This window comes from Carcharodon carcharias, chromosome 7 (genome assembly GCF_017639515.1).
Source record: "Carcharodon carcharias isolate sCarCar2 chromosome 7, sCarCar2.pri, whole genome shotgun sequence".
Taxonomy (NCBI): Eukaryota; Metazoa; Chordata; class Chondrichthyes; order Lamniformes; family Lamnidae; genus Carcharodon; species Carcharodon carcharias.
In genome coordinates this window covers 122,440,910-122,465,931 of record NC_054473.1, presented here as the reverse complement: position 1 = coordinate 122,465,931, position 25,022 = coordinate 122,440,910, and the positions used below count along the sequence as shown (strand labels likewise).

Here is a 25,022-nt window from a genome sequence, read left to right as displayed (position 1 = left end):
TCAAATAAGACCCCATAAACTGAAGGCTTGGCAAACATGCCACAGCCTGCTTAAAACAATTCAAAAAACACCTCCTGCTGACGGACGGTTGGTGGGTGGATAAAGAAGTTCAGTTTTCCTCTCTCCTTTCTGTAACAAGCTGCTAAGGGGCAGCTGCATTAAATCTGATATTACTTTCAGAGCACAGGGTCTATTAGAGTAAACATGCCTAGTCGAAAATCAATGAGGGACTAATGGATCTTGCTGAGGGGAAACTTGTCGATTTGAAGTTACTTCAAAATTTCTAACTTTTCTCCTTTTTAAAGACTAGGGTTTCAGGAGAAATGAACAGGAAATAATTGGCTCTTCTTCATCTTATTTTATAGAAAGGAAGTGTTGCATTTATAAAATGCTTTCTACCACCATCAGATGTCGCAATGTGCTTTACAGCCACTGAAGTAGGTTTGAAGTGTAGTCACTGTTGTAATGTAGGAAACAAGATAACCAATTTGTGCACAGCAAGCTCCCACAAAGAACAATGTGATAATCACCAGATGATATGCTTTTTGTGATGTTGATTGAAGGAGAGATATTGGGCAGGAAAGTGGGGAGAATTCTCCTGCTCCTTTTTCAAAATAGTGCTAGGGGATCTTTTACATCCCCCTCAAAGGGCAAATGGGGCCTCAGTTTAACATGTGACTTATTTACTGGTTGCTCCCCTTTCTACTCAGGTGTGGTTTATTGCTCTTTACAAATATGATGTTTCAGCCAATCAGGGGCAATTGTGACATAGCCTTCAATTTGTGACAAATTTAAGAGTAACAGATGTCAGAATTTTATAAATAGTAATCGACGTACTGTGCAGTTGCTCACAGTAAGTGGAACAAGGATCTCTAAGAATAGGAGTGTATTACACAACGATGCAGATGGTATTGTTCTTACTGTCACTAGCTGGGATGAGGAAATAGTCAGAGTGCTGCATTTTTAAATATTCTTTAAATGAATATTTATATTCACATTGTATTTGGGGAAATTGTTAATCATTTCAGTGTCCAATGTTATCCCGCTCCATGCAGGATTTTCACCAACTGGCATGTTCCTCTGAGGCTGTCACAGTATTAACATCTGGTCCAAGTGTGGCTTACTTCATGAGTTAAATGATCATTCAATAACATCAGAAAATAACATTGTCCTTAACTTCAGGAACTGCACCTTTCAATTTCACTCATCTTTCAATTAGGCACTTCACAGCCTTCTGGACTCAACATTGAGTTCCATTTCAGACCATAAACCACGTCCACACTTTTGTTTCCTTTCCTTTCCTTTCAGATTTTTTTTCTCTTTTAGTTAGCAGCACAACTTTTCTAGGCACATCTTTTAGTCCATTAATGGAAAACATTTCTTGATGGTCCAAGCCCAGATCAGTGATTGTGCCTTGTTACCAATGACATCACACTGAATATTAATTCTGCTGTTTTCATATTTCCATTTACATTATGCTGGTACACAAATAATCGACACACAAAACCTAGCTCCATTTGTCCCATGAGATTAAGGAAGTTGGTTGTCAATGCAAAACTGACATCACAGCCAAATTTCCAGCACGTACAGAATTCCTACATTGTGCATTCACATACAGTGACCAGGAATCTGCAACTCACAGGTCAGGAGTTGGGGTTGTTTTACTATTTTTTTAACTTGTATTCTTTCACTATTTATGTTTGGATTGATAAAGTATGATGAGGGTTATAAACCTGTTTGCATTAATTTATTGTCCTGAACCTAACCTTCCTGAATGAAGTGGAACTTGAAACAGTTAGCACACTGACTGTTGTGTTTGGAATGCTAAGGGTTAATCCTATAGTTTTCTGCTTTTTGCAAACTTCTGAATATAAGTATGTGGTTTGATAGATTGGAAATTTTATAATTATATTCAGAGAATATTCTGTGTGAAGTATTTGATGAACCTAGATAAGTGTACTGTTTAGTTGACATTTATACACACTGTTGCAGAATTTCCTGGTCTGATGTTGTACCTCACATTTTCCTCCAGTGATGACCCTGCCAGGATTGGTGGGATCTGCAGGGGGGCATCACATTTGTACAGGACTAGTACATGACTTTGGGTGTAACTCTAGTGCCCACCTGCCCCATGTTCTCAGAACCTCCTCCAATCCTGTGCCTAGGATTGTGGAGAGAGGGCTGCCTGAACCCAGCAATGCTCCTTCTGATCTGTGAGATTGATATGGTTCACCCACTTGGTGATCCAATCTATGCACAAACGCTGGCATCTTGGCTCCGGATCAGGAGCGAATTTCCCAGTTGAGCATTTTTCCATCCCCTGCTCATCATTTGTAAGGTGTAAACAGAAATCCCGCTGCCTCCGAGCACTGTGGGAACCTCCAGAAACAGTGGGAAGCCAGTGTAATTGGAATTAAAATTCCAGGGTCACTGTTTTAATGCTGCTAGTCTGGTCTGGTGTATATCTGACTAGTCTGGTTTGTGTCTCAACGTTTAGGAGGGGCCTGAGTTCTCCCCCAAATTAGGATTCATCTTTTAAGATTTGGGGTTTGGTGAATGTAATAATGTTGGCTGGTGATTGAAGTAGAGTTTCTTTGAGATATTCAAAATCATGAGGTGTCTGGACAGGGTACATAGGGAGGAACTATTCCCACTCCTCAAATGATTTAGAACGAGGGCATTTAAAAGGGAAAGAGACTGTTATTTGAAGAGAAAGAATGCGCAGGGTTATGGGGAAAAGCAGGGAGAATGGCTCTCGGTGAGTTGCTCATTGGAGAGCTGGTGCAGACATTGGGCTGAAAGGCTTCGTCATGCACTGTAAGAATTCTGTGATTCTGTGAGGGGAGGAGACAGCATGAAGTTTGCAAACTGCCTGTCTCAATGAGAATGGGCACGGGTTAATCGTGAGTTGCAGCCCCTGTTTCCTGACTCAGGATCAATGGAATTTCCACTCCCACTTCCCACTCCCCAAAACAGCCACACTCTGGGTTCACCTTATCTGTAACATTTAATATTTTATGTGCATCGGTGATAGCTTCCTGTGTGTAGATTTTAGATTGTGGAGTTTGAGTTTCCCTAACTTTTCTATCCTTTAAACTGGGGATCAATCTTACTATTGTCCTCTACACCATCTTCAATGTGACCAGAAGTGAGCTCAGTAATTTAATTTAATGGTCACACTGCCTTCGTCTTTATTTCCAGTCTCTGGTCTCCTCAGGCCATGAATTGACAGAGGGCACAGACGAGCTGCCCCCAGCTTCTATCAGTCCTACTTCACATGGCCACTCACAGCTGTGTCCAAGTGGCCTGAAATCTCCATCTGAGCTTCTCTCCCCACCAAAATTGAAATAATTTCCCTCCAACCAATTTACTGATGACAATGATCACAAGTAGGAACAATATCCTTTCATTTTGTGTCACTGGATGTTGGTCTAATGAGATTTAATCAATTAACTAAGTTTTAATTTTACACATTTTAAATATAACCAGCATTTAAGCAATATCCAATCAATGATATCATGTTGAAAATGTTGATTTTGCAGAGGAGGAATCCAGTGGAAGATGCCTCTCAAAATAAGCTCCTTTCCCAGGCTGATGAAGTGTCAATATCTTATTTTATATTTCTTCTGCTTCCACACTGGAAAAGGTAATTAATTTTTCAGCACTTTCTTTGTTTTGTATCTTTAAAATCCTATTTCACTTTCAGTGGTTGTACCAGGCTGGTGATCCAATGGAATAAGGATACACATCCAATACACATCCGAAGGCTTGTGTATCTCAGCGTTAACATTGACACTATTTAATACTAACATTGTGTAATGGAATTTGTGTACATTTCCAGTTGTTGATTGCCAAAAGGAAAGACAGAAAGTAACACTCTGCTACACTGCTTTATAGAAGGTAAAATAACTAATTCAGACCATTACAGAAACAAAGATATCAGACAAATGCTGCTGTTCAATAACTGAATAAAAGATTAGAAACTTCACACGGGTCCTTCAGAATACTGAAATTTCCTCCAGTAAGAGAAATCAGTCCAATTGCTGTCCAATTGCAATGTCTTTCAGTTTTATAAAGCCCTCCTTTGTGAGAATCGTGTAAAATCAGCTTTTATTACTGAGTTTCTTCCTTGCTGACAGGCTCAGGTTGAGAAAGTGGACAGATCAGGCAGAAGGAGGGAGCAGTGTGAACTCTCTAAACAGACTCTTACCTTTGAGGGTAAGATCTCAATCAAGCTCATTTCATTAAAGTCACAGATTAAATTAACAATACTGCTTTTCCCTCTGCATCTCTCCACTCTCCTTGCATTGACAGACCACTTTTCCAGTATTCTGTTTTGGATGAGCTCTAACTTCATTCATTTAAATGTCAACAATATCAAAGCCCTTGACCAAAATTTTTTCGTCAGTGAGCAGAAGGCGGGACCTGCTCGCCGACACGCAAATGACGCGAAATTACATCAGGAGGAACCCCCGACGTCATCCCACGTCATTTAAATATTCAGGAAGGTGGGGGTGCAGCAAAATCAGCTGTCCGCCTGCCGACCTGTCAACGGCCAATTGAGGCCACTGACAGGATCATTAAAACAATTAAAGGACCTGCCCGTCCAACCTGAAGGCTGGCGGGTAGGCCAGGAGCCCCAGCGGGCTTCTGAAAAAACATGAAACCTCATCCACTGGGGAGATGAGTTTTAACGTCTGTTTTTAAAAAGTTTAATAAACTTTATGTAATATTTATTAACATGTCCCATCTCGTGTGACATTGTCACATGAGGGGGACAAGTTAATAATCTTTTTATTTTGCTATTTTTTAGGAGGAGATCAGAATGCATAACCAGGGGAAGGTGGCAAGAGAGGCAAGAAGAAGAAGAAGAAAAAGTAATTCTGTTGATGTTGCTGGCTTCAGTTATATTTATTTTGATTCCAGCGCTCCAACTTTCAACACTCTCCCTGAGACAGTACTTAGGCCAGGATTTTCCCATTGGCGATTTGGGTGTGGGGCCAGCTCACCGATGGGAAAATGAGTCGGGAGGAACCCCCAACATCATCTCAGTCCCTTCAAATTTTCAGAAGGTGGGTGGACAGCGAAATCAGCTGTCCACCCGCTGACCTGTCAATGGTCAATTAAGGCCATTGACAAACTAATTAAGATTGTTAAAGACACTGACCGTCCAACCTTAAGGTTGGTGGGCAGGCCAGGAGTCCCAGCGGGCTTCTGATAATACATGAAACCTCATCCACTGGCAGGATGAAGTTTCATGTCCATTTTTTAAAAATTTCATAAAGCTAATGTGTTTCTTATTAAAATGTCCCATGTCATGTGACATTGTCACATGAGAGGACATGTTCGTAATTTTAATATTTTCTATTTTTGGTGTCTTTTTACCTGTCAGTATCTTTGCCTCAGGGAGCAGTGCGCTCTTTCGTGCCTTAATTGGCCTGCCCACTTAAAATGGGGCCCGTACGCCCGCCAAGGGCAAAGTTCTGCCCTTAGTTTCAGGGAGCAGTGCATTCTTTCGCTTTGAGCATTGGGTAATACCTCCCCCCCACACAGGAAGTGCATAGCGCTTCCCGTCGGGCAGTGCGCTGGGCGGGTCCTAATTGGCCTGCCCACTTAAAATGGCGGCGGGGCCCGTTTCGGCGGCAGAGTTCAGCTGCCCTCCCGCCACCAAGCCGGTGGGGCCCGCCTGCCCATCGAGGGCTAAATTCTGCCCCTTGACTTTAGCCTGTCACATCCTTCTTAACCCATTCCTCCCTCCATCCCCAGCTTTGCCCTCTGGGGATGAAGCAGTTTGTTCACAATGTTAGCATTCTCTTTGACTCTCAGCTGAGATTCTGAGCCCATATCTTCTCCATCACAAAGACTGCCTATGTCTACCTAATGTCCCCATCTCTGCTTCTACCTCACACCACCTGTGGCTGAAACTCTTATTCATCCCTCCATTGCCTCCAGCCTCAATTACTAGAAGGTTCTCCTGGCCTGGTTCCCATCCTCCATCCTTTATAAACTTCAGCTCATCTAAAACCCTGCCACTGGTATCCAATCCTCAACCAAGTCCTGCTTGGCCAACACCCACTTTCCCATCAGCCTGCACTGGCTCCTGGTTTCTCAACTCTCAAATTTAAAATTTCCATCCATGTGGTCTTGCACCTTCTGTCTCTGTTACCTCCTTCAGCCCTACAACTACTTCTCTCCAGTCCTCTCCATTTCTCTGACTCAGGCTCTTGTGCAGCTCACCACCCTTTGTCTGCCTATTGCCAGCCATGCTTTCAGCTACCAAGGTCTCATAATCTGGGATTCCCTTCCTAAACCCTCTTCCTCTTCACCATTCCCTGCTCCTTTAAGATACTCATTAAAACACATTCCTAGGAACAGGAGTAGGTAACTTATCCACTTAAGCCTGTTCCATTTCGATCAGGTCTTTAATGTCCATGAAACACACAGTGACAGAATACACTTCATTTCTTTATATTTACTCCATGCAGTAACTTTTCCGTTGTTGCTGATCTCACTGACAGTTCAATGATCCCATTGATCTGGACAGATCAAGTCCCTGTCAGTTTGAGCGGGTGTGAAGTTCAAAATGCATCTTAAAACATTTTCATCTTTAACCTTCATAGACACGAAGGAGAAGGAGCAAATGCAGGAATTACTGACGTCATGAGATTGCAATTTGCATAAATTTTAGAAGCTCCAGCCTAGGCTTCTGATGAGTATCTCATTCACTGAATTGCTGTGAACTGTTAAAATTGTGCCAACAGGAACTGTACGCTAAGGCTGAATGCTCCGTTTTAACCAGGCCCCACTCTCTTTCCTCCAGCGTTATGGTGAGTCCCCAAAACATAACAGGACAAACTTTATGTAATCTAAAAATAAAAAGAAACAATGAGAATTCAAGCAGGGTCTCAGCTTGCCGCCAAAGGCAGGGCAAAATGGTAGAATAAACAAGGGAGCTGGAACAGTAGAGGAATGGAGTGTTTAGGGGGGATAGGGGATATTTATATTTTTCACAGTAGTGCAGCATTTCAATCACCTTTTATATTCTAAATGTAGGAAAATCATCGTAATGCTGTGTTGGATGTGACTTGGAGCTGCACTAACTGAGAGTGTGTTAGGGATTTGTGCACACTCTTCTGACAGACTGGAAACTGTAAAGTTTAGGCCCATGTTCCACAGTGCGAGAATCATTTCATAAGATTTTCCCTTACAGTCTGAAGCCTATTTATTGTTATTCAACATAAAGAAAGAATTTCAGTTTGTATTGAAAGGGTGAGATCTTGACTGAGTACTAAAAAACACATTAACCAAATTATGTACAGCAAGAACCTCACATAACAATGAGAAAATGGCCAGATGGTGAGATTGGATGAAAGATAAATATTATCCAGGACCATGGAGAGAGCTCCCCTGCTCTTCTTCAAATAGTGCCATGCAATCTTTTCACCTCCCTTCAAGGATAGACAGGGACGAGGCTTAATGTCTCTCTGAAACTACAACACTTCAGGGACTGCTGCACTCCTGCTGTACTGCAATGTAGTGTCAGCCTCGATATGTGTTCAAGACTCAAGAATGGGGCTTGAACCCATAACGTTGTCAGTTCAGTGAGATTGCAATCCCTGGCCCAAGGTTGACAACTAGTTAAATGTAGTTTTAATGAAAACTGTTCAGTGATTTTAATTATACTTTAAATCCACTAAATGATCTATTGTGTCATAGGATTTATAACAATATTCTTTGCAAAATCCTGATATTAATAACACATATATAAAGTTTATATAGCACCTTGTAAATTTGTAGTGGAATTTTCAGGTTTAACTACAAAAAAAGACAATTAGCCTGAACTGAAAAACCATGGGTAACTGAAACCCAACCAAGCAATCAGGTGTTTGCTGTCGCCAGGCATTTCCATGAGGATTCTCCTGATTGTTATGACTGTCGCAATCTTGGAATCATATTTGACAGGAGTTTCCGACCACATATCTAATCCATCATCATGTTACGGACAGGAGGGGGATTAATTTAGAACAGCCCTGATTTCTCCTCTCACCACCCATCTGTAAACAGAAAGGTGTTTTTGATTCTGATTTCCCCCATTATAAGTGGTGACGTGTTTTCCCCAAGCCTTCAGTTTGGAGTGATTCAATCCTCTATTAATAACCCCACAGCAAACTTGAGAAAGGTAAAATAAGCGAGTAGTTTATTTTATACACACATACCCAAAATGCAGGAAGGGGCTTCACTACGTCTGACACTTTTGAATTCATATCATAAAAGAGGGAAAAAGGAATGAAAGGGGCTCAGGACAAAGACCAGGATAAAAATAAGAATTATGGTTTCATGTGAGTCCAGAGTCCAGTAAGTCAATGTCCAATGAAGATTTTTTCAGGTGGCTTTGTCAGGTAGAATTCCTGGTCTTGACCCTCGGAAATCGGTTGCTGATTGAGTCTGTTGAAGATGAAGCAAAGTGCTGTTATATCCTGGTTATCAGTTCACTCTGTCGGCAAAATATTGGATTCTTTCTGGAGATCAGATTCTCAGAGAGCTGGAGGCCAGAGAGGCCTGCTGCCAAGCTAGAGTTCGGTTTTTCCTTCTGAAGTTAAACCTCAACTGAAGATGGAATCGGAAAGCTGTATGATGAACTGAGAGCGCATATAGAAATGAATAATTATGATTTGATAGCCATTATGGAGACATGGCTGCAGGAGGACATGGATTGGGATCCGAACATTGAAGGGTACAGGATATTTAGGAAGGGCAGGAAGTGAGGAAAAGGTGGAGTGGTTACTCTGTTAGTTAATGATGGTATTAGCCCAACAGAGAGGGATGACTTAAGCTTAGGAATCCAGGATGTGGAAAGTGTTTGGGTAGAGATGAGGAATGGTAAAGTCAAGAAGTCCCTCGTGAGAGTTGTGGACAGGCCTCCTAACAGTAGCCACATGGTTGGGTTAAGCATAGAGGAAGAAATAATTGGAGCTTGTCAGAAAGGCATGGCAATAATCACAGGAGATTTTAATTTAAATATGGACTGGAAAAGTCAGATGGGCAAAGATAGCCTAGATGAGGAATACATTGAATGATTTCAAGATAGTTTCTTGGAACAGCATGTTCTGAAGCCAATCAGATAGCAGGCTATACTGGACCTGGTATTATGCAATGAAATCAGAGTAATTAATGATCTCATAGTAAAGGCACTCCTAAGTAGCAGTGACCATTATATGATTGAATTTTACGTTCAGTTTGAGGGAGAGGAGAGTGGGTCTGAGACTAAGTTTTTAAACTTAATTAAGAGTAATTATGAGGGCATGAAAGCTTATCTGGCGAAAGTGAATTGGCAAATTAGGTTAAGGGATAGATCAATCGAAATGCTGTGGCTAATACTTAAGGGGATATTTCAGAATGCACAGAATAAGTACATTCCAATGAACAAGAAAAAGTCCAAGGGACAGACACACCATCCATGTTTAACTAGAAAGGCTAAAGAAACTATCAAACTTAAAGAAAAAGCATATAGTTGTGCAAAGATAGGTGGAAGGCCAGAAAATTGGACAGAATATAAGGAACAGCACAGAATGAGTAAAAGACTAATAAGGAGGGAAAAATTGGAGTCTGAGAGGAAGTTAGCCAGAAATATAAAAAAAGATAGTAAGAGTTTTTATAAATATTTTAAAAAGAAAAGCATGAACAAAATGAGCGCTGGTCCATTGGAAAATGAACCTGGAGAATTGATAATGGAAAACAAGGAGATGGTAGATGACTTGAACAGGTATTTTGCATCAATTTTCACAATGGAGGATATAAGTAAAATCCCAGAGGCAGCTATAAACCAGGAAATGGAAGTGGGGAAAGAAGTCAGGAAAATTACAGTCACCAGGGAAGTGGGACTGAGTAGATTGTTGGAGCTGTGGGCTGACAAGAGCCCGGGTCTTGATGGACTTCATCTGAGGGTCTTTTTCAGGTTGGCGAGGTTTAGCGAATGGCGTACCACAGGAATCAGTGCTGGGAAATCAACTGTTTACAATTTATATAAATGAACTGGATGAAGGGATTGAAGGGATGGTTGTCAAATTTGCTAATGACACAAAGATAGGTTGGAAAGTAAGTTGTGAAGAAGACATAAGGAGGCTACAAACAAATATCGATAGGTTAAGTGAATAGGCAAAGATCTCGTAGATGGAGTTTAATGTGAGAAAATGTGAAATTGTCCATTTTAGCAGGAAGAATAAAAAAGAAGTATATTATCTAAGTGATGAGAGATTGCAGAGCTCTGAAGTGCAAAGGGATCCGGGTGTCCTAGTGCATGAATCACAAAAGGCAGGGATGCAAGAACAGCAAGTAATTAGGAAAGCTAATAGAAATGTTATCATTTGTTGCAAGGGGAATTGAATACAAAAGTAGGGAGGCTATGCTTCAGTTGTACAGGTCATTGGTGAGACCTCATTTGGAGTATTGTGTACAGTATAGGTCACCTTATTTAAGGAAGGATGTAGATGTGTTTGAAGCAGTTCAGAGAAGGTTTACCAGACTAATTCCTGGGCTGGGTGGGTTGTCTTATGAGGAAAGGTTGGACAGGCTAGGCTTGTATCCACTTGAGTTTAGAAGATTAAGAGGTGAGTTGACTGAAACATATAACAACCTGAAGAGTCTTGACAGGGTGGAAGTGGAGAGGATGTTTCCTCTTGTGGGAGAATCTAGAACTAGGGGTCACTGTTTAAAAATTAGCGGTTGCCCATTTGAAACAGAGCTTAGGCAAAGTTTTTACATTCAGACGTTTGTGAGTCTTTGGAACTCTCTCCCTGAAAAGATGGTGGAGACAGAGACATTGAATATTTTTAAGACAGAGGTGGATAGATCCTTGATAAGCAAGGAGTGACAGGTTATCGGTGGTTATTGGGATGCAGATTTCAGATTACAATCAGATCAACCATGATCTTATTAAATGGCAGAACAGGCTCGAGGGGTTGAATGGCCTGATTCTGCTCCTTGTTTGTATGTATGTTCATAAAGCAATTCAAACAGCTCAAATCTCAGTCATGTGACAGGGTGGTTTTGGGTCAAGCTATTCAGCTAATGAGGCACGCTTGTTAAACCCTATTGCATTTTGAGCAGGTAACTGGAGAACCATTAGCACAATTTAGAGATGAGGAGTCCCAAATAGCTCTGCCTTTGTCCATAGCTGGCTAGTGAAGACGTCTCATCTACTATCCTTTGTGTTGGCTTGACTGGAATGTATATGCCATGCAAGGAATATTACATTCCAGGGGTTTGATGTGTTCGCCTTTGTCCATTTTGAATTTGCTCTGAAATTTCCAGAACTACCATCTTGTGGTAGCGGCAGTCCAGCCATTTGTCTATTTTAAAAAACAGAATTTTATCAGGAGAATATGGAAAAGAAACAAATTTCCTTTAGATTTTTTTCTTCTTCATGCCAACTTGGCAGGACACACCTCCACCCTTGGTTCAAAAATATGAATTCTATTTCAATCTTTTCTGTATATGTGGTCTTAAGAAGGAGGAATATGAAATGGAGAAGTATTCTCATCATTCACACCGGCGCATCACACACACTGTTAGTGGGGAAATGGCAGTTCCCTGCTGCATTTTCTTCTTGTGATTTAAACCCCAGACTGGGTGTCTGCAAGGACATTATCCAGTCCTGGAACTTGGAAAATTTTAGGTGACTTGGGAGGATTCGAAATTCACCTGCATGGGGAAGCCTATTTGGTGCTAGTCCTGACGTCCCTTGGTTGGGGTTCAGGTATTCCAACCTCCTGATTAAGTGTCTTTGAAAGGGTCTGGAGGTTTTACAGGATGGCTAGTACTCAGGGGGAAAGTGATGGTAAAGCTGCTCTGGACAATCTGCAGGGGAAGGTTCACTCTGTGATGCCAGGCCCTGGGATCATAGGGCTGAGCTGCCCTTGTCCAGTTTAGCTCTTGCCTATCCAGATTTGTTACCTGTGGGTTCATCTGTTTGAACCCAGGGACGGGATATGAGCTGAGGGTCAGGAGAGTGGGGTGTTTTAAAGGGATTGGGCCTCTATAGAGGATTCCGTTTCAGGATCCGGCTCGGAACTAGCACAACTGGAGAGTTCCAGCTTCTAGTGCTGGGTGCCTTGGGTTTACATAGCAAAGGCGAGCAGTTAGCCCCCGAACTTGGGCCAGCCTTTCTGGGCCTGGATGAGAGGAAGATGGTCACCTGGCAGGGGCCTCTCCTGCATTAATACCATGGGCTGGTGGGTATTTGTGGATCGTTTTAGACAGGCTGGTTAACCCTGTCCAGTCACTTTGCGATTCTGCATTATGGTGGGTGAACAGAGATTGGATCCAATCTGAATGATGGTCCCTCTGCTGGTCAGTCAGGGGGTAGGCGTTGTGTCATTTGGGACACTACTGATCTAGTGGATGGTCAGGTCTTGTTGTACCTCCCGGCAGCTTTTCAACAAAGTCAGGTGATACCCTCACACTTTCTGGGCCAATTTAGGGATTTTTCTGGTCCACATTGCAATTCACCATAAGCTACTGGCCAAACCTATCATTGGCTTCCTAGCTGAGGCCTTTGGCTTGCGAAGGGGCACTCTCTTAACTTGTTCTTCTGCCTTCAAATGGAGGTGCAGTTCCAGCTACATTCCCTCATGGCTTTTGACTGGGGAAGACATCTTACTCCCTATTTGCTCATGGGTTTGGGAACTCCCTTTGTCTCTATTTAATGTCAGAAGAAAGGTGTCTGCTAGCCCTACTTTAGGCAAGTCCTTACTCTTTTCCTTTCTGGGTTTAATAACCTGTCTTCCTTCAGGCTCTTCAGCCATGAGGGTCATCTCCATCACTATTTCGCTCCCTGCTCTAGTGCCCCTCTGGTCCCTATTTAATTCTAGGATACTTGGGGAGTGTATTTCAGATATTGTAACCTCCTCCAGCCCCACAACTCTCTGAGATATCTACACTCCTCTCTTTCTGGCTCCATGTGCATCCCTGATTGTTTCACTATTGGGAGATGTGCCTTCAGCAGCTCAGACTCGGAGCTCTGCAATTCCCTCCCCGAACCTCTCCTCCTCTGTACCTTTTGCTCTTCCTTTAATGCTCCTTAAAAATTATGGCCCAGTTTGTTGTCCCCGGGTTGGGAGCGCAGAGTCAGGTGAATTCCCAGCACAGTGAACATGACCTTTAACAATGGCCCCCCCGTAGGTGGGACTGACGGCCGGGGAATGCAGGCTGAAACAGGAGTCCAGGTGGATGACCCCGGAATGAATCAGCAGCGCAGAGGTGGGCTGGGTACATGGCCTGCCTCTGTGCCTGGCCCTGTGTTTAAATACATAAAAGTTATAATAAAACAAAAAAATCCCTCCAGACCTCACTCTTCATGCCCCACATACTCCTTATGCCAACACTTTATCAACCCATGCCCCCACCCACTGCCATGGCCCCCACACCCCTATGCCAACTTAATGTCCCTCTGCCCACACGAAAGTCACATGAGGGGACATGTTGTTAACATTTTAAAAATCTTTATTTTTCATTGTTCAAAATCTTCATCTCCCTGAGGCAGCTCTGTACCTCAGGCAGCTTTTCCTGCATGCACCCGCACACATGCAGGAACTTCCACGCTCGCTCCCCTCCTCCCCACACAGGCAGCATTGAGCGCTGCGGCACGCGTTTCACACTAGGTGGGCCTTAATTGGCCGTCAACGTGAAATCGCAGTCAGGCCCCGACCTCTCCCCTCGTCCCCCAGGACTCTCCCCTCGACACCCCCAGACCTCTCCCCTTGCCCCCCCAACCTCTTCCCTTGCCCCCCCAACCTCTCCCCTTTCCCCCCACCCTCTCCCCTCACCCCCCCACCCTCTCCCCCACCCACCCCAACTTCTCCCCTCACGCCCCCAACCTCACCCCTCGCCACCCCCGACCTCTCCCCTTGCCCCACCCAAACTCTCCCCTTGACCCCCCAGCCTCTCCCCATGCCCTCACCGAGCCCAACTGATGAGGGGAGAATCTTGGCCCATAGATGTCAAATTTTTGTTTGACAATCCTTCTGCGATGTATCTTGGAACTCTTTAACACTCTAAAGGTGCTATGTAAATACAGGTTGGTGTTGTTATTGATGATGAATTCCTGATTATGTAAGTCGTGTGGGATTTCTCTCAATTTTCCAACAAAGTCACAGTCGTTGATTAGAAAAATTCCTGAGAAAATTCTAGGAGGTTGGATTAATGGTTATTCTGTGATTATATTTTCAGTGATCGTTGGAGGTGAATTTATATTTTGTGGATACCTACAAGGCAACATTAATACATATCATCACGATATTGGCCCTGGGCCCTGTTCTCTGAAAGTGTCCATAAACCCAGCTGGCTTAGAAATAAAAGCTCATCTCATTGAGAACGGTCTCTCAATCTGTACAGAAGATGTTGCAGCAACTAGATCCAATGCTTTGTCAGAAATCTGCATCACTTGGAAAGAACGCGTTGACCAACTGGTCATAACCCGTGGCGATGTTGTTAAATCCTATTCAACTGCCATGGCCACTGGAGCGAAATGTTGTCAAAATTTCATTCTTACCAACAGCATTTCAAGTAATGATTCATCGCTGCTGAATGATATCATTTACATCAATGGAACAGACTTCAGTCCTGTTCACATCAAAAATGCTTCTTATTTACAATTTACAGGATCTGAAAGAGCATGTGGTAAGTAGAATAATAAATTACACATTGTGATTGTTTTCAATTTGAAAAATCTCTAAGATTTATAATAAATAAAGACTGGAACAGAAATAGGCCCAGGCTTTCTCTTCCTCTCCTCCTGTTAATGGCAGGTGGTGGGGGAGGGGTGGCGGGGTGATGGGGGGCTGGTGGGAATGAAGAGAAACCAGTAAGACTGGAACCAGTTGTGACCAGTTTACAAAGGCCTTTTGCTTCCAGTTCCCAGCTGGTGATAGTAATGGTGGTGGCGATGTCCGAACCAGTATACCTGGTCACAGATGGTTGTGACCCTGGAGAACTGGTCAGAGTCTATGGGCATGGATCAGTACTACTGGTTATAGCACCATTGGTTCTTGCATAGTAGGCGGGGTCACTGCCAGTTATGAATTAGTCCAAATAGGTTATTTCCCCATTTCCCTAACGTACACATACAATTGGTGCCCATTTTATTTATTGCTTTATTATTCCATTCAAATCTTTATTTTTCTTTATGTTTACCTTTATTTAAAGAGTGAATATGTCATGATTAAGGTGGTTATATTTAATTAAAAGTGCGAAAAGGTGGTGGGTGAAGGTCCTGAGGGCTCTGACTCTTATTAACACATTGAGGCAGGAGTCATTAAGTTTTTATACACAGTTTCTTTATTTTGCAGATCCAATGCAAATAGTTTATGATAGTTACATAAAGAATATGAAGATTGATTCAAGAAAAGAAATGAATGCTTTTAGACAAGCACAGCTCTGTGTGACTCTAAACTGTTGGCTGATTTGGTGCTGCTGCTTCTCCTTCCAGTTAAGATCCATTATCTTCTCTGTGATGTGACTGTTCACACGAGCTTTCTCTTTAGCCACCTCCTCCACACTCACTCCTTCCTTCTCAAGGTGGTGGATGTAGCAGCTGCAGATGGGATAAAAGGAGGAGAAAATAAGTCACAGCTGAAGCCTGCTAACTGGAGATGGACGATTCAGCTAGATCAGGGATGATGTTGTTAGCTGTCTGGGCTCGAAGTGATGGGAGAAAACTGTTAGTGTTTGCATCGTACTCTCCTTTAATGACGCTCAGCTTCATGGGTGAAAGCGGAGGTTTCGCTGGGGTAGGTGCGACAGTGTTCACGAACCGGGCACACCATCTGCCATAGATAGAGCGGCAGGTCACAACTCTGCAGCCCATATAGCAGAAGCCAGTCTTGATAAACGTGGGGTTCATCCTTGAACATATTACATTTACCCACTGGCGCTCCTTGAGGATGACACCGACCTGCAGTCACAGCTGTAGGGGAATAGCACATGTCAGCATCGAGTGCAGAAAGTATTATTACAGAATAACTGTGAATGAACAGATGCTACAGATACGGATATATGTTCTAATGTGACAAAATGTGAGGTTATGCAGTTTGTCAGGAAGAATAGAGGAGCTGAATATTATTTACATGGAGAAAGACTGCAGAAAGCTACAGCACAGAGGGATTTGGGAGTCCTTGTGCATGAATTCCAAAAAGCTAACATACAAGTTCAGCAGGAAGGATGGAAGGCAAATGGAATGCTGGCCTTTATTTCAAAGGGAACGGATTTTAAAAATAGGGAAGTCTTGCTAAAACTACACAAAGCACTAGTTCGATCACACCTAGAATACTGTGAACAGCTTTCTTCCCCTTATCTAAGGAAAGATATACTGGAGGCAGCCCAGAGAAAGTTCTCTCAGTTGATCCCAGGTATGGAGGGATTTTCTTTTGAGGAGAACTTGAGTAGGTTGGGCCTGTACTCACTGGAGTTTGGAAGAATGAGAAGAGACCTTATTGAATCATTAGATTCTCAGGGAGCTTGACAGGGTAGATGCTGAGAGGTTGTTTCCCCTTCTGAGACAGTCTCAGACAAAAGGGCATAATCTCAGAGTAAGGGGTTGCCCATTTAAACCAGTGATGAGGAGGAATTTCTTCTCTCAGAGGGTAGTCAATCTGTGGAATTCTTTACCGTAGAGGGCTGTAGAGGCTGGGTCATTAAGTATGTTCAAGGCTGAGATAGACAGAGTTTTAATCAGTAAGGGAATCAAGGGTGATGGGGAAAATGCAGGAAAGTGGAACTGAGGATTATCAGATCAGCCATGATCTCATTGAATGGCGGAGCAGACTCGATGGGCCGAATGGCTTACTCCTGCTCCTACGTTTTATGGTCTTATAGATGATCATCTACCAAAGAGGTGCTTTCTGGAGTCTGGTAGAAGTACTTGATACGCTGTGAGAGAAATTACATTTCCATCAACGGGAGTGTAGAGCTGGGTGTCTTCATGGATGGGTGTCTGTGTGGCAGTTGATGAGAGTACATCCTCATGCTGCTGCATTGATCTGGGGGTCAGGGGGATGCTGGCCTAATGTCACCCATGGCCTGGTTGGATTGTTGAGGCTCTGGAGCTGCAACACAAAGCAAAAGATGTTGGCTCCTTATGCGAACCTCACTGTGGCATGGGTGCTGCACTGCACCTTTAAAACATGAAATTTTCCTGAGCATTCAGGCTATGGAAACAGAAATGTTACCTGGTGAGCGGCTTCTTAGCTGCTCCTGAAGGTACAAGTTGAGGTCCTGCATCTTCTCCATTGGGTCCTGGAGGTATTGGCTTCTGTTTGTGGCTCCTCCAGGTCATGGGTTAGGCCTTCCAACCTCAGGATTTTGTTCGGTTCCTCAAGCCTCTAGATGTCCCTGTGTGGTCTTTCCCGGCACTCAGGGTTGGCCCCCTTGGTGGAGAGCTGTCCGTTTCTACCTCCAGTAATGAAATGGAGGGAGAGTCTGCCATGTCCTCTGGCAGCATCATGACCTCTGGAATACCGGACATATCTTCAGGACGGTCTGCGAGAAGCTTCGGAGCTGTTTTCTCTGGGCGTTCATTGTCTGGTTCTCCTTCTCCTTCTATCAACATATGAAATTTTAGAGGTTAGGAATGGTTTTGCCACTGCCCAGGTACAGTTGACAGACTGTTTACAAAAGTGCCTGTACAGTCCTGTTCAAGGAAAATGTTGACGGTTATGTGAGATGGGACAAAATGAGTTGCTGATGGAGAGCACCTACACTGGCCGCACTAGAGGCATCAAACACCCTCTTCAGCGTTGGTCTGCTTGGGCCAGGAACTTGCTCACAACTTTGCCCCACACTGCTATCCACCACAGGAGGCTGCTGAAGGCTGGCCCTCTCCCTTTTTGTTCTCACAGCCTCGGGGGATTCTGCGGAGACAGGAACAATAATTAATCAACTTATCAGAGACAATTCCCAATTCCACAAATGACCAACATTTCCGTTAGCTCAAAGCCGGAAGACCCATGCTTTGAAATAAGGATCATCAACTCCCCGGAGATGTGCACCGCTATCGTAGTCACCGGAGCTGCCTCTGCTCACCTGAATCCAGCGGGTCTTGTACACCTTTGTGGAAGTGTGCGTCTTCAGGTCAAACCTCTTTATGTCCTGCTTGATGGAGATAATTCTGTAGATCCCCTTATTGTCAAGGAAGCTGACATACGCATGCTTAGCAGTTGCTGCAGCCATATTTAGAATAGTATACCTGCATGAGAGAGTGTAAGAGAATTGACAGAAACCAGGCAGCAGGTAAGGCTCAGGCCTTTAATAGGAACTTGCTTATTCACGGGGAATGTAGTTAAACATGATATCAATATATTTCCCCTTAAAAATTGTTTGTTATATACCTGTTGGTATGTAATAGTACAGGAATAAAAGTAATATTTCGAGTGGATTCACCATGTATTTTATGTACATTAACTATTGGAGCAGGATCATTCTGCCCCATTGGCAGAATTTTCCGCCTGTCGGGCGGGAGTGCCTGACCCAATCTCCAGCGCGCAGGGAGCCGATCCATTTTACATGCGCGGCCCAATTAAGACGTGACACCCGACGGGAAGTGCTTTGCGCTTCCTGTGCGGGCAGGGGGGGGAATTCCCCAAAAGCGAGAGTGCGCTCTTTCGCGCATGTGCGTCTCCTTGAAGGTAAGAGATTGCTTACACTTTGGAAAAGATTTAAAATAGAAAAAAAAAATTTCCTAACATGTCGCCCTCATGTGACAAAGTCATATGAGATGGGACATGTTCATAATTTAATTATAACTTTATTCAACTTTTTAAAACCCTGCATGAAACCTCATCCCGCTGGTTTCACGTTTTATCTATTTGCCGCCGGGGCTCGTGGCCTTCAGGTTGGACAGGCAGGTCCTTCAATTGTTCAATGATCCTGTCCATGGCCTCATTTGGCCATTGACAGATCGGTGGGCACACAGCTGATTTTGCTGTGCCCCCTCCTTCCTGAAAATTTAAATGGGGCGGGGTGACATCGAGGGTTCCGCCCAGCATCGGCCCTCGTCATTTTGTGTGCTGGCGAGCGGGCCCCGCCCCCTTCTCGCTAATGGCAAATTTCTACCCCATGGTTTCTTTTTATTCTTAACAGAAAAAGAATTGTTGGCAACCTGCGGGCCCAGACCCCCCTACCCCCACCGAGATGCTGGCCCAGACCCCCCTACCCCCACCGAGGTGCTGGCCCAGAGCCCCCTACCCCCACCGAGGTGCTGGCCCAGACCCCCCTACCCCCACCGAGGTGCTGGCCCAGACCCCCCTACCCCCACCGAGGTGCTGGCCCAGACCCCCCTACCCCCACCGAGGTGCTGGCCCAGACCCCCCTACCCCCACCGAGGTGCTGGCCCAGACCCCCCTACCCCCACCGAGGTGCTGGCCCAGACCCCCATACCGCCAGCTAGGTCCTGGCCCAGACCCCCCCTACCCCCATCTAGGTGCTGTCCCAGACCCCCCTACCCCCACCTATTATCTGGCCCAGACCCCCCTACCCCCACCTGGGTGCTGGCCCAGACCCCCCTACTCCCATCTAGGTGCTGGCCCAGACCCCCCTACCCCCACCTAGGTGCTGGACAGGACGCCCTACCCCCACCTCAGTGCTGACAGGACCCCCCTACCCTCACCTAGGTGCTGGCCCAGACCCCCCTACCCCGATTTAAGTGCTGGCCTGGATCCCCTACCACATCTCTGTTCTTAGGTATGTGCAGCGATCTGCTGCTCCCTGTTCCCACCTCTGTGCACATCCTTCTCCTTTAATAGATACCTCTCCATTACCCAAGGGAATGGGGTAATTCATCCTTTCAACCCAGAATACACCTGCCTATATCTAGGTTGCACTATGTAAAGAGTATGTAAATGAGAGAATTCTGCTCTCCACCACATTTCCCACAATTTTGGATATTTGAACACTAGACAAGGGCTGCCGGCTCAGCCCAGGAATTCAACATTCATGGTTGGCAAAAGGGGGCTTAGTGTTAAAAAAAAATTGTGGGCAGCACATGGAGTCTCTTTTCAGAAGGCCCCTAAATGGAGGCCGGTGGTACTGCCATAGCAGTATATTAGTGACCCTGAGGTCAGACTGTTGTCTGGGGTCAGGGGAACAGCTTCCTGGAGAGCAGAGTCTCTCTCCCCAGAGATGTCTCCCAGTCAGTGGGGAGAAGGAGGTGGAAAGCCTGGGTTATGTTATGTAACCCAAATAAACACTGTAATCAAAACCTTAATTATGCAAATAATGATAGTTATATGTCACTGAACAATTCATTTACTGAGCTGTTTAGTGAAAGGAGTTGATGATTCTAAATACAGGTTATGAAGTATGCATTCCTTTAACTTTTCAAGTACATTTCTCACAAAAAAATCTATTCACTGTATTAAAGGAATATTCATTCCTGTCCAGCTAGAGTTGAAGATGTCTGTTCTAACTGGACTAATATTTATTTTTTATAAAGTAAAATTTTAGTTCTATTGTTAAGCAGTTTAACAGAAGGATTCATCCTAAAAACAACAGGTATGAAATAATTTGTCATTTGGCAGGATGAGTGTTCAGGATCTAATGAATCCAATCTTCTGTCACGATCACAGTGATTTACTTCCAGAGTCCGAAGTTCTCATTCTCCTTTACTTGAGTTGTTTCTGTTTCTCCCACTGTGCCTTTCACTCAGTAGAAAGTTCAGGCAAAAGGTCATTGACCTGAAACTGAATTCAGTTTCTCTCTCCACAAATGATGTCAGACTTGCTGAATATTTCCAGCATTTTCTGCTACAAACTATACCTAAGGTGCAGACTGTACCCAACCAGCCCTTACTTGCAAAACTCAAAACACAGTGTCCAACATTAGATGTGATTCCGCGATTGGACAACCTTTGCAAAATAATCCTCACTGTGCTAAGAATTCCACTGAAAGCCAATTTAAGATTGTCAGTTGGGCACACTGTGTGGTACATTTGCGTGAGCTGGAAGCTACATATATTAATACACAGGGTCCTGTTCTTTGCAGACAGAAAGAACATGTACATACCTGATGCTTGTTTCGGCTCAGCAAAATAAGTAACAGCTGTTCGCTGACTCATTCCTCAGGGCAATGCCTTGACTAATCAGGGTCAAGCTGCCTAGTTTAAATTTCAATCAAAGCTTGACAGTTTACTGTCAGTCACAATTACTGGTGCATTCTCCATAGCAACATCTCTACCAATCAGAGTCCACTTGCCAACCAATCAGCACTTTCTTCTCATACAGTTTAAATTGTTGTTTTCCCCTTTAGTATTCTTGCAAAGGGTCCTGATGAGTGCAAGACGAAAAGCTTCGACATGTTTCTTTTTTCAGCAATACCCATGGTTATTATTTTAGATTTTTCACTCTGCTGTTCAGGACAGAGTTCTACACAAGCCTGGAGACATGTGTGTACAAGCTGCCTCCCTAGGTCTAGGAATTTAAATGTTTAGAGATGAATGGGAGAATGTCCACAGTTTAAACTTTTAAATTAAATACAGGTAGCTTTTCAAAGTTTCCAAAGGATCAGTGAAGCACTTTGTAAACCTGATTGGACACCACACTGGATTCACACTCTATGTGAAGTCAGATCAAGGTGGTGTAAGGCTACGTAACCCAGGGAGTTTCACTTTGCTTCACACCAGAGTCACATCGGACTGGACTCCAGATCTACATCACCAGCTTAGCATTGGTTTGAAGTGAAAATCACATCACATGGACACCAAACTTGCCCTAAATCATAGCATTGGCAATTTTAAACATTACACTGCAATTTCCAAGAGAAAGTACATAAAATATCTTCACCAAATACAGTCTTGGAACAGCTAAGCTGGGAGGTTTTGTCTTTTAAATAATTCCATCAATATATTTATTTTAATATTCAAAAGATTGAGTGTCCCTCATCTTTTTCGCTCTCTTTTCAATTAGAATCACTATTTTCTGACTGTACAAATCAGAAAGAGAAACTGACTCAACTCGCAGGGAAAGGGCCATTGAAACAAAATGATGCTCGTTATGCAATTCTACTGACCGACAGAATCCTGGAGGAATGCAATGAGAGCATTTCAGTCGGGTGAGTGTCAACAGCTTGAAGTGGAGAAAAGCGTTTAAAAGGTGATGGTTTAGAAATTCCAGCCCCAAGAATTCAACAGATTAATTGACGGTTTTTCTGTTTCTCTGATTCTGGAATATATCCTGTGAAGATTGTTCATCGAATTTTGAATTTGCCGACAAGAGATAAAATCTGCCCCTTGTAATACAAAACTGCTTTATTCAAATTGTTATTTTCAATAAAAATCCCAGAAAAATGTTCTTTGTTTAAAATGCATTGGAAATGTGTTGTTTATTTCAAACCTCTTAATTCTAATTCATGTTCCTGCTACAAGTGGAGTCTGAACAGTTTATTCAGCCACTTTATTCAAATTCAACTCCACGATCAACATCAGGTAGTGAGACATCACAGCTTCTCCAAGCTGAATGCAGTACATTCTTAGATGGAGACAAAGCTGTTTGGTGAGTCTGGCTAGCCAGAATGTCACAGTGTCAAATATATAGAGGAGACCTGGAGAAATGGAGAAAGTTGCGATACTGAAATTTAACATCCAACCCGTCCAGTAAGAGAGTCAGTGCAGGCGGCCGGTAGACTTTGTGTATCCAGTGGAGGATGAACTTAACTTCATCCCAGTATTGAATCAGATTTGTTGAGCTTGTTCAAGTAGGCGAGAGTAGAGCAAACTTACCTTGCAGGAAAAGGTGAGTGAAATCTTGAAGAATTTGGGATCTACCTGGTTTCAATAGATCAACCACCTTAAAAACAATCACAAAGTCTCATCCAGACTCACACATGGGGCTGAATTTTGCCCTTGAGGGGTAGGCAGCCGATCGCTGCTGCCGAAACGGGCCGTGCAGCCACTTTACCTGGGCGGACCAATTAAGGCCCGCCCAGCGTGACGTCCAGCAGGATGCGCTATTCCCTCCCTGTGCGGTGTGGGGGAGGGGGAATTCCCCAAATGTGAGAGAGCGTTCTTTCGCACATGTGCGTGAAAGAGCACACATCTCCCTGAAGCTAAGTGCTGCCTCAGGGAGATGGGACATGTTAATAAAGTGCATAAAAACTTTAATAAACTTTTTAAAAACCAACATGAAACCTCATCTCCCCAGTGGATGAGGTTTCATGTTTTTTCAGAAGCCCGCTGGGACTCCTGGCCTGCCTGCCAGCCTTCAGGTTGGATGGGCAGTTCCTTTTAATTGTTTTAATGATCCTGTCAATGGCCTCAATTGGCCATTGACAGGTTGGCGGGCAGACAGCTGATTTTGCTGCACCCCCGCCTTCCTGAATATTTAAATGAGCCCGGATGACGTCGGGAGTTCCCCCCAACATCATCCTGTGTCATTTTCCCCTCGGCAATTGGGCCCCACCCCCTTCTCACCAATGGAAAAATTCAGCCCATGGGGAGGGAAGCGATGTTCTCACAGGGTGCATCTGGGTGTGTGGCAACAATCCCAGAAATATCACCTTGTTTTAAACCTAAGAATGTCTTTAACACTGACGAAAAGGCCTTTTTGAAACAGGCTCTACCCACACAGAGCAGCAGCTTTTACCAAGGAGAAATCCTCAGAAGGAAAAATCAGTGAATTCCCATCTTAGTTTACATTAACATGATGAGAGAAAAAGGAAGCTGGGGGTGACTGGGATTGAGAAAAAGGCTCAAATGAATGGATCCAGTGAGCAAACAGAGAGAGAGAGAGAGAGGGGGGACCCAGTCCCAATTGTGAACGGTTGCTGAGAAATTGACTGATATCTAAAAGCTAAGGTCTGAATGGAGCATTTTGTGCAGCATATTGGCTGGTGAGTGGGGAGTCTTGGCAATCAAGGTGATCATTTGCAACATGACAGGTTTGATGGATCAGCTGGTCTTTTCGTATTGGTCAATTTCTAAACGTTTATAACTCAAAGCAACAATTTTGTTGTAAATTTGCTGTCAGAAAGAAGCAAGTCATAATTGGAGAATGTTTCACAAAATGACTGAACTTTGCATTGCAGGACTTGTACAGTACTTGGGTTACAGTAAGGTTTATTTAAATAGTTACTTTGATGTTTGTGGTGTTTAATGGTGCTCGTGTAGTGTTTTGCTGCACTGTTTAATCAAAATTACATTTGTCGGAATGATCAAATTTTGTTTTGTCATAGATGGAATTTGTATGTTTCCTTTACTGCCTGTGATTAGTGTGTCTGTGTTTAAGAGGGTTGTGCTTTCCTATCCTCTGAGTTTTTCAATTAAATAATTACAGCAGCAAGTGTTTTGTGAATTTAAAAATAACAAAGGTTTTTTTTAATCACACACTAACCCTGAATTTAATCCAATGTTTTACTGACTTGTCTCTTGCACACTCTAACTTACACACAGATTAGATAGTGATGAAGGTAATATATTGTTATTGCTTATAATTATCTCAGCCTCTTTTGTGGCAGGCTTGTAGTTTCTTAGACAAAGTTGATGCTTTAGAATTGAAGTGAGAGTCTTTTAAAACAAGGGCTTTCAGTAAGCTGCGAGGTTCTTTGTCATTGGGACAGGTTGGGGAGTCCTTAGGATATCCCATGTTCAAAGTGTTGCTGTTTATTTCCTTGGCTGCTTGGATGACTTTCAACTAGTTCAATGACTTTCGCTGGAACTCTGTCTGCAAGCAGCTGCTTGCAGGTTTAAACGCAGACACAAACACGGCTGTCGCACCATGTGACCCTTTATAAGTTGAACATCCTATTCAAAATAAGGTGGGTGATTGGTTGAACAACTTGAGAGTCAGAGACTGCAGTGTCTTTGGGTCTGAATGACCCATTGATTGATATTTACCCTTTTGAATTAGTTTCAGGAAAGGGCATTAAGTCAACATTAGCCTAGAATGTTCCTTTTGTTCCCTCCTCAGGGGAGTGGCTTCAATCCACAAAAGAGGTCTGGTGAGCCATGGGCAGCTATCTTTTGCAGCCTTTTGTGGTCAGTT

The 25,022-nt window shown here is 43.7% G+C and overlaps 1 protein-coding gene across 1 annotated transcript in view; it reads left to right on the top strand.

Annotated features, from left to right (window-relative positions):
- The first annotated feature begins 1,594 nt into the window (after nt 1–1,594).
- LOC121280036 overlaps nt 1,595–25,022 on the top strand; it is a 47,601-nt gene continuing 24,173 nt past the window's right edge. The window contains exons 1-4 of the mRNA XM_041191665.1: nt 1,595–1,642; nt 3,543–3,646; nt 14,227–14,676; nt 21,951–22,095. Coding sequence (XP_041047599.1) covers nt 3,562–3,646; nt 14,227–14,676; nt 21,951–22,095 — 680 coding nt within the window. The 5' untranslated portion in view covers nt 1,595–1,642; nt 3,543–3,561. The remainder of the gene's footprint in view (nt 1,643–3,542; nt 3,647–14,226; nt 14,677–21,950; nt 22,096–25,022) is intronic.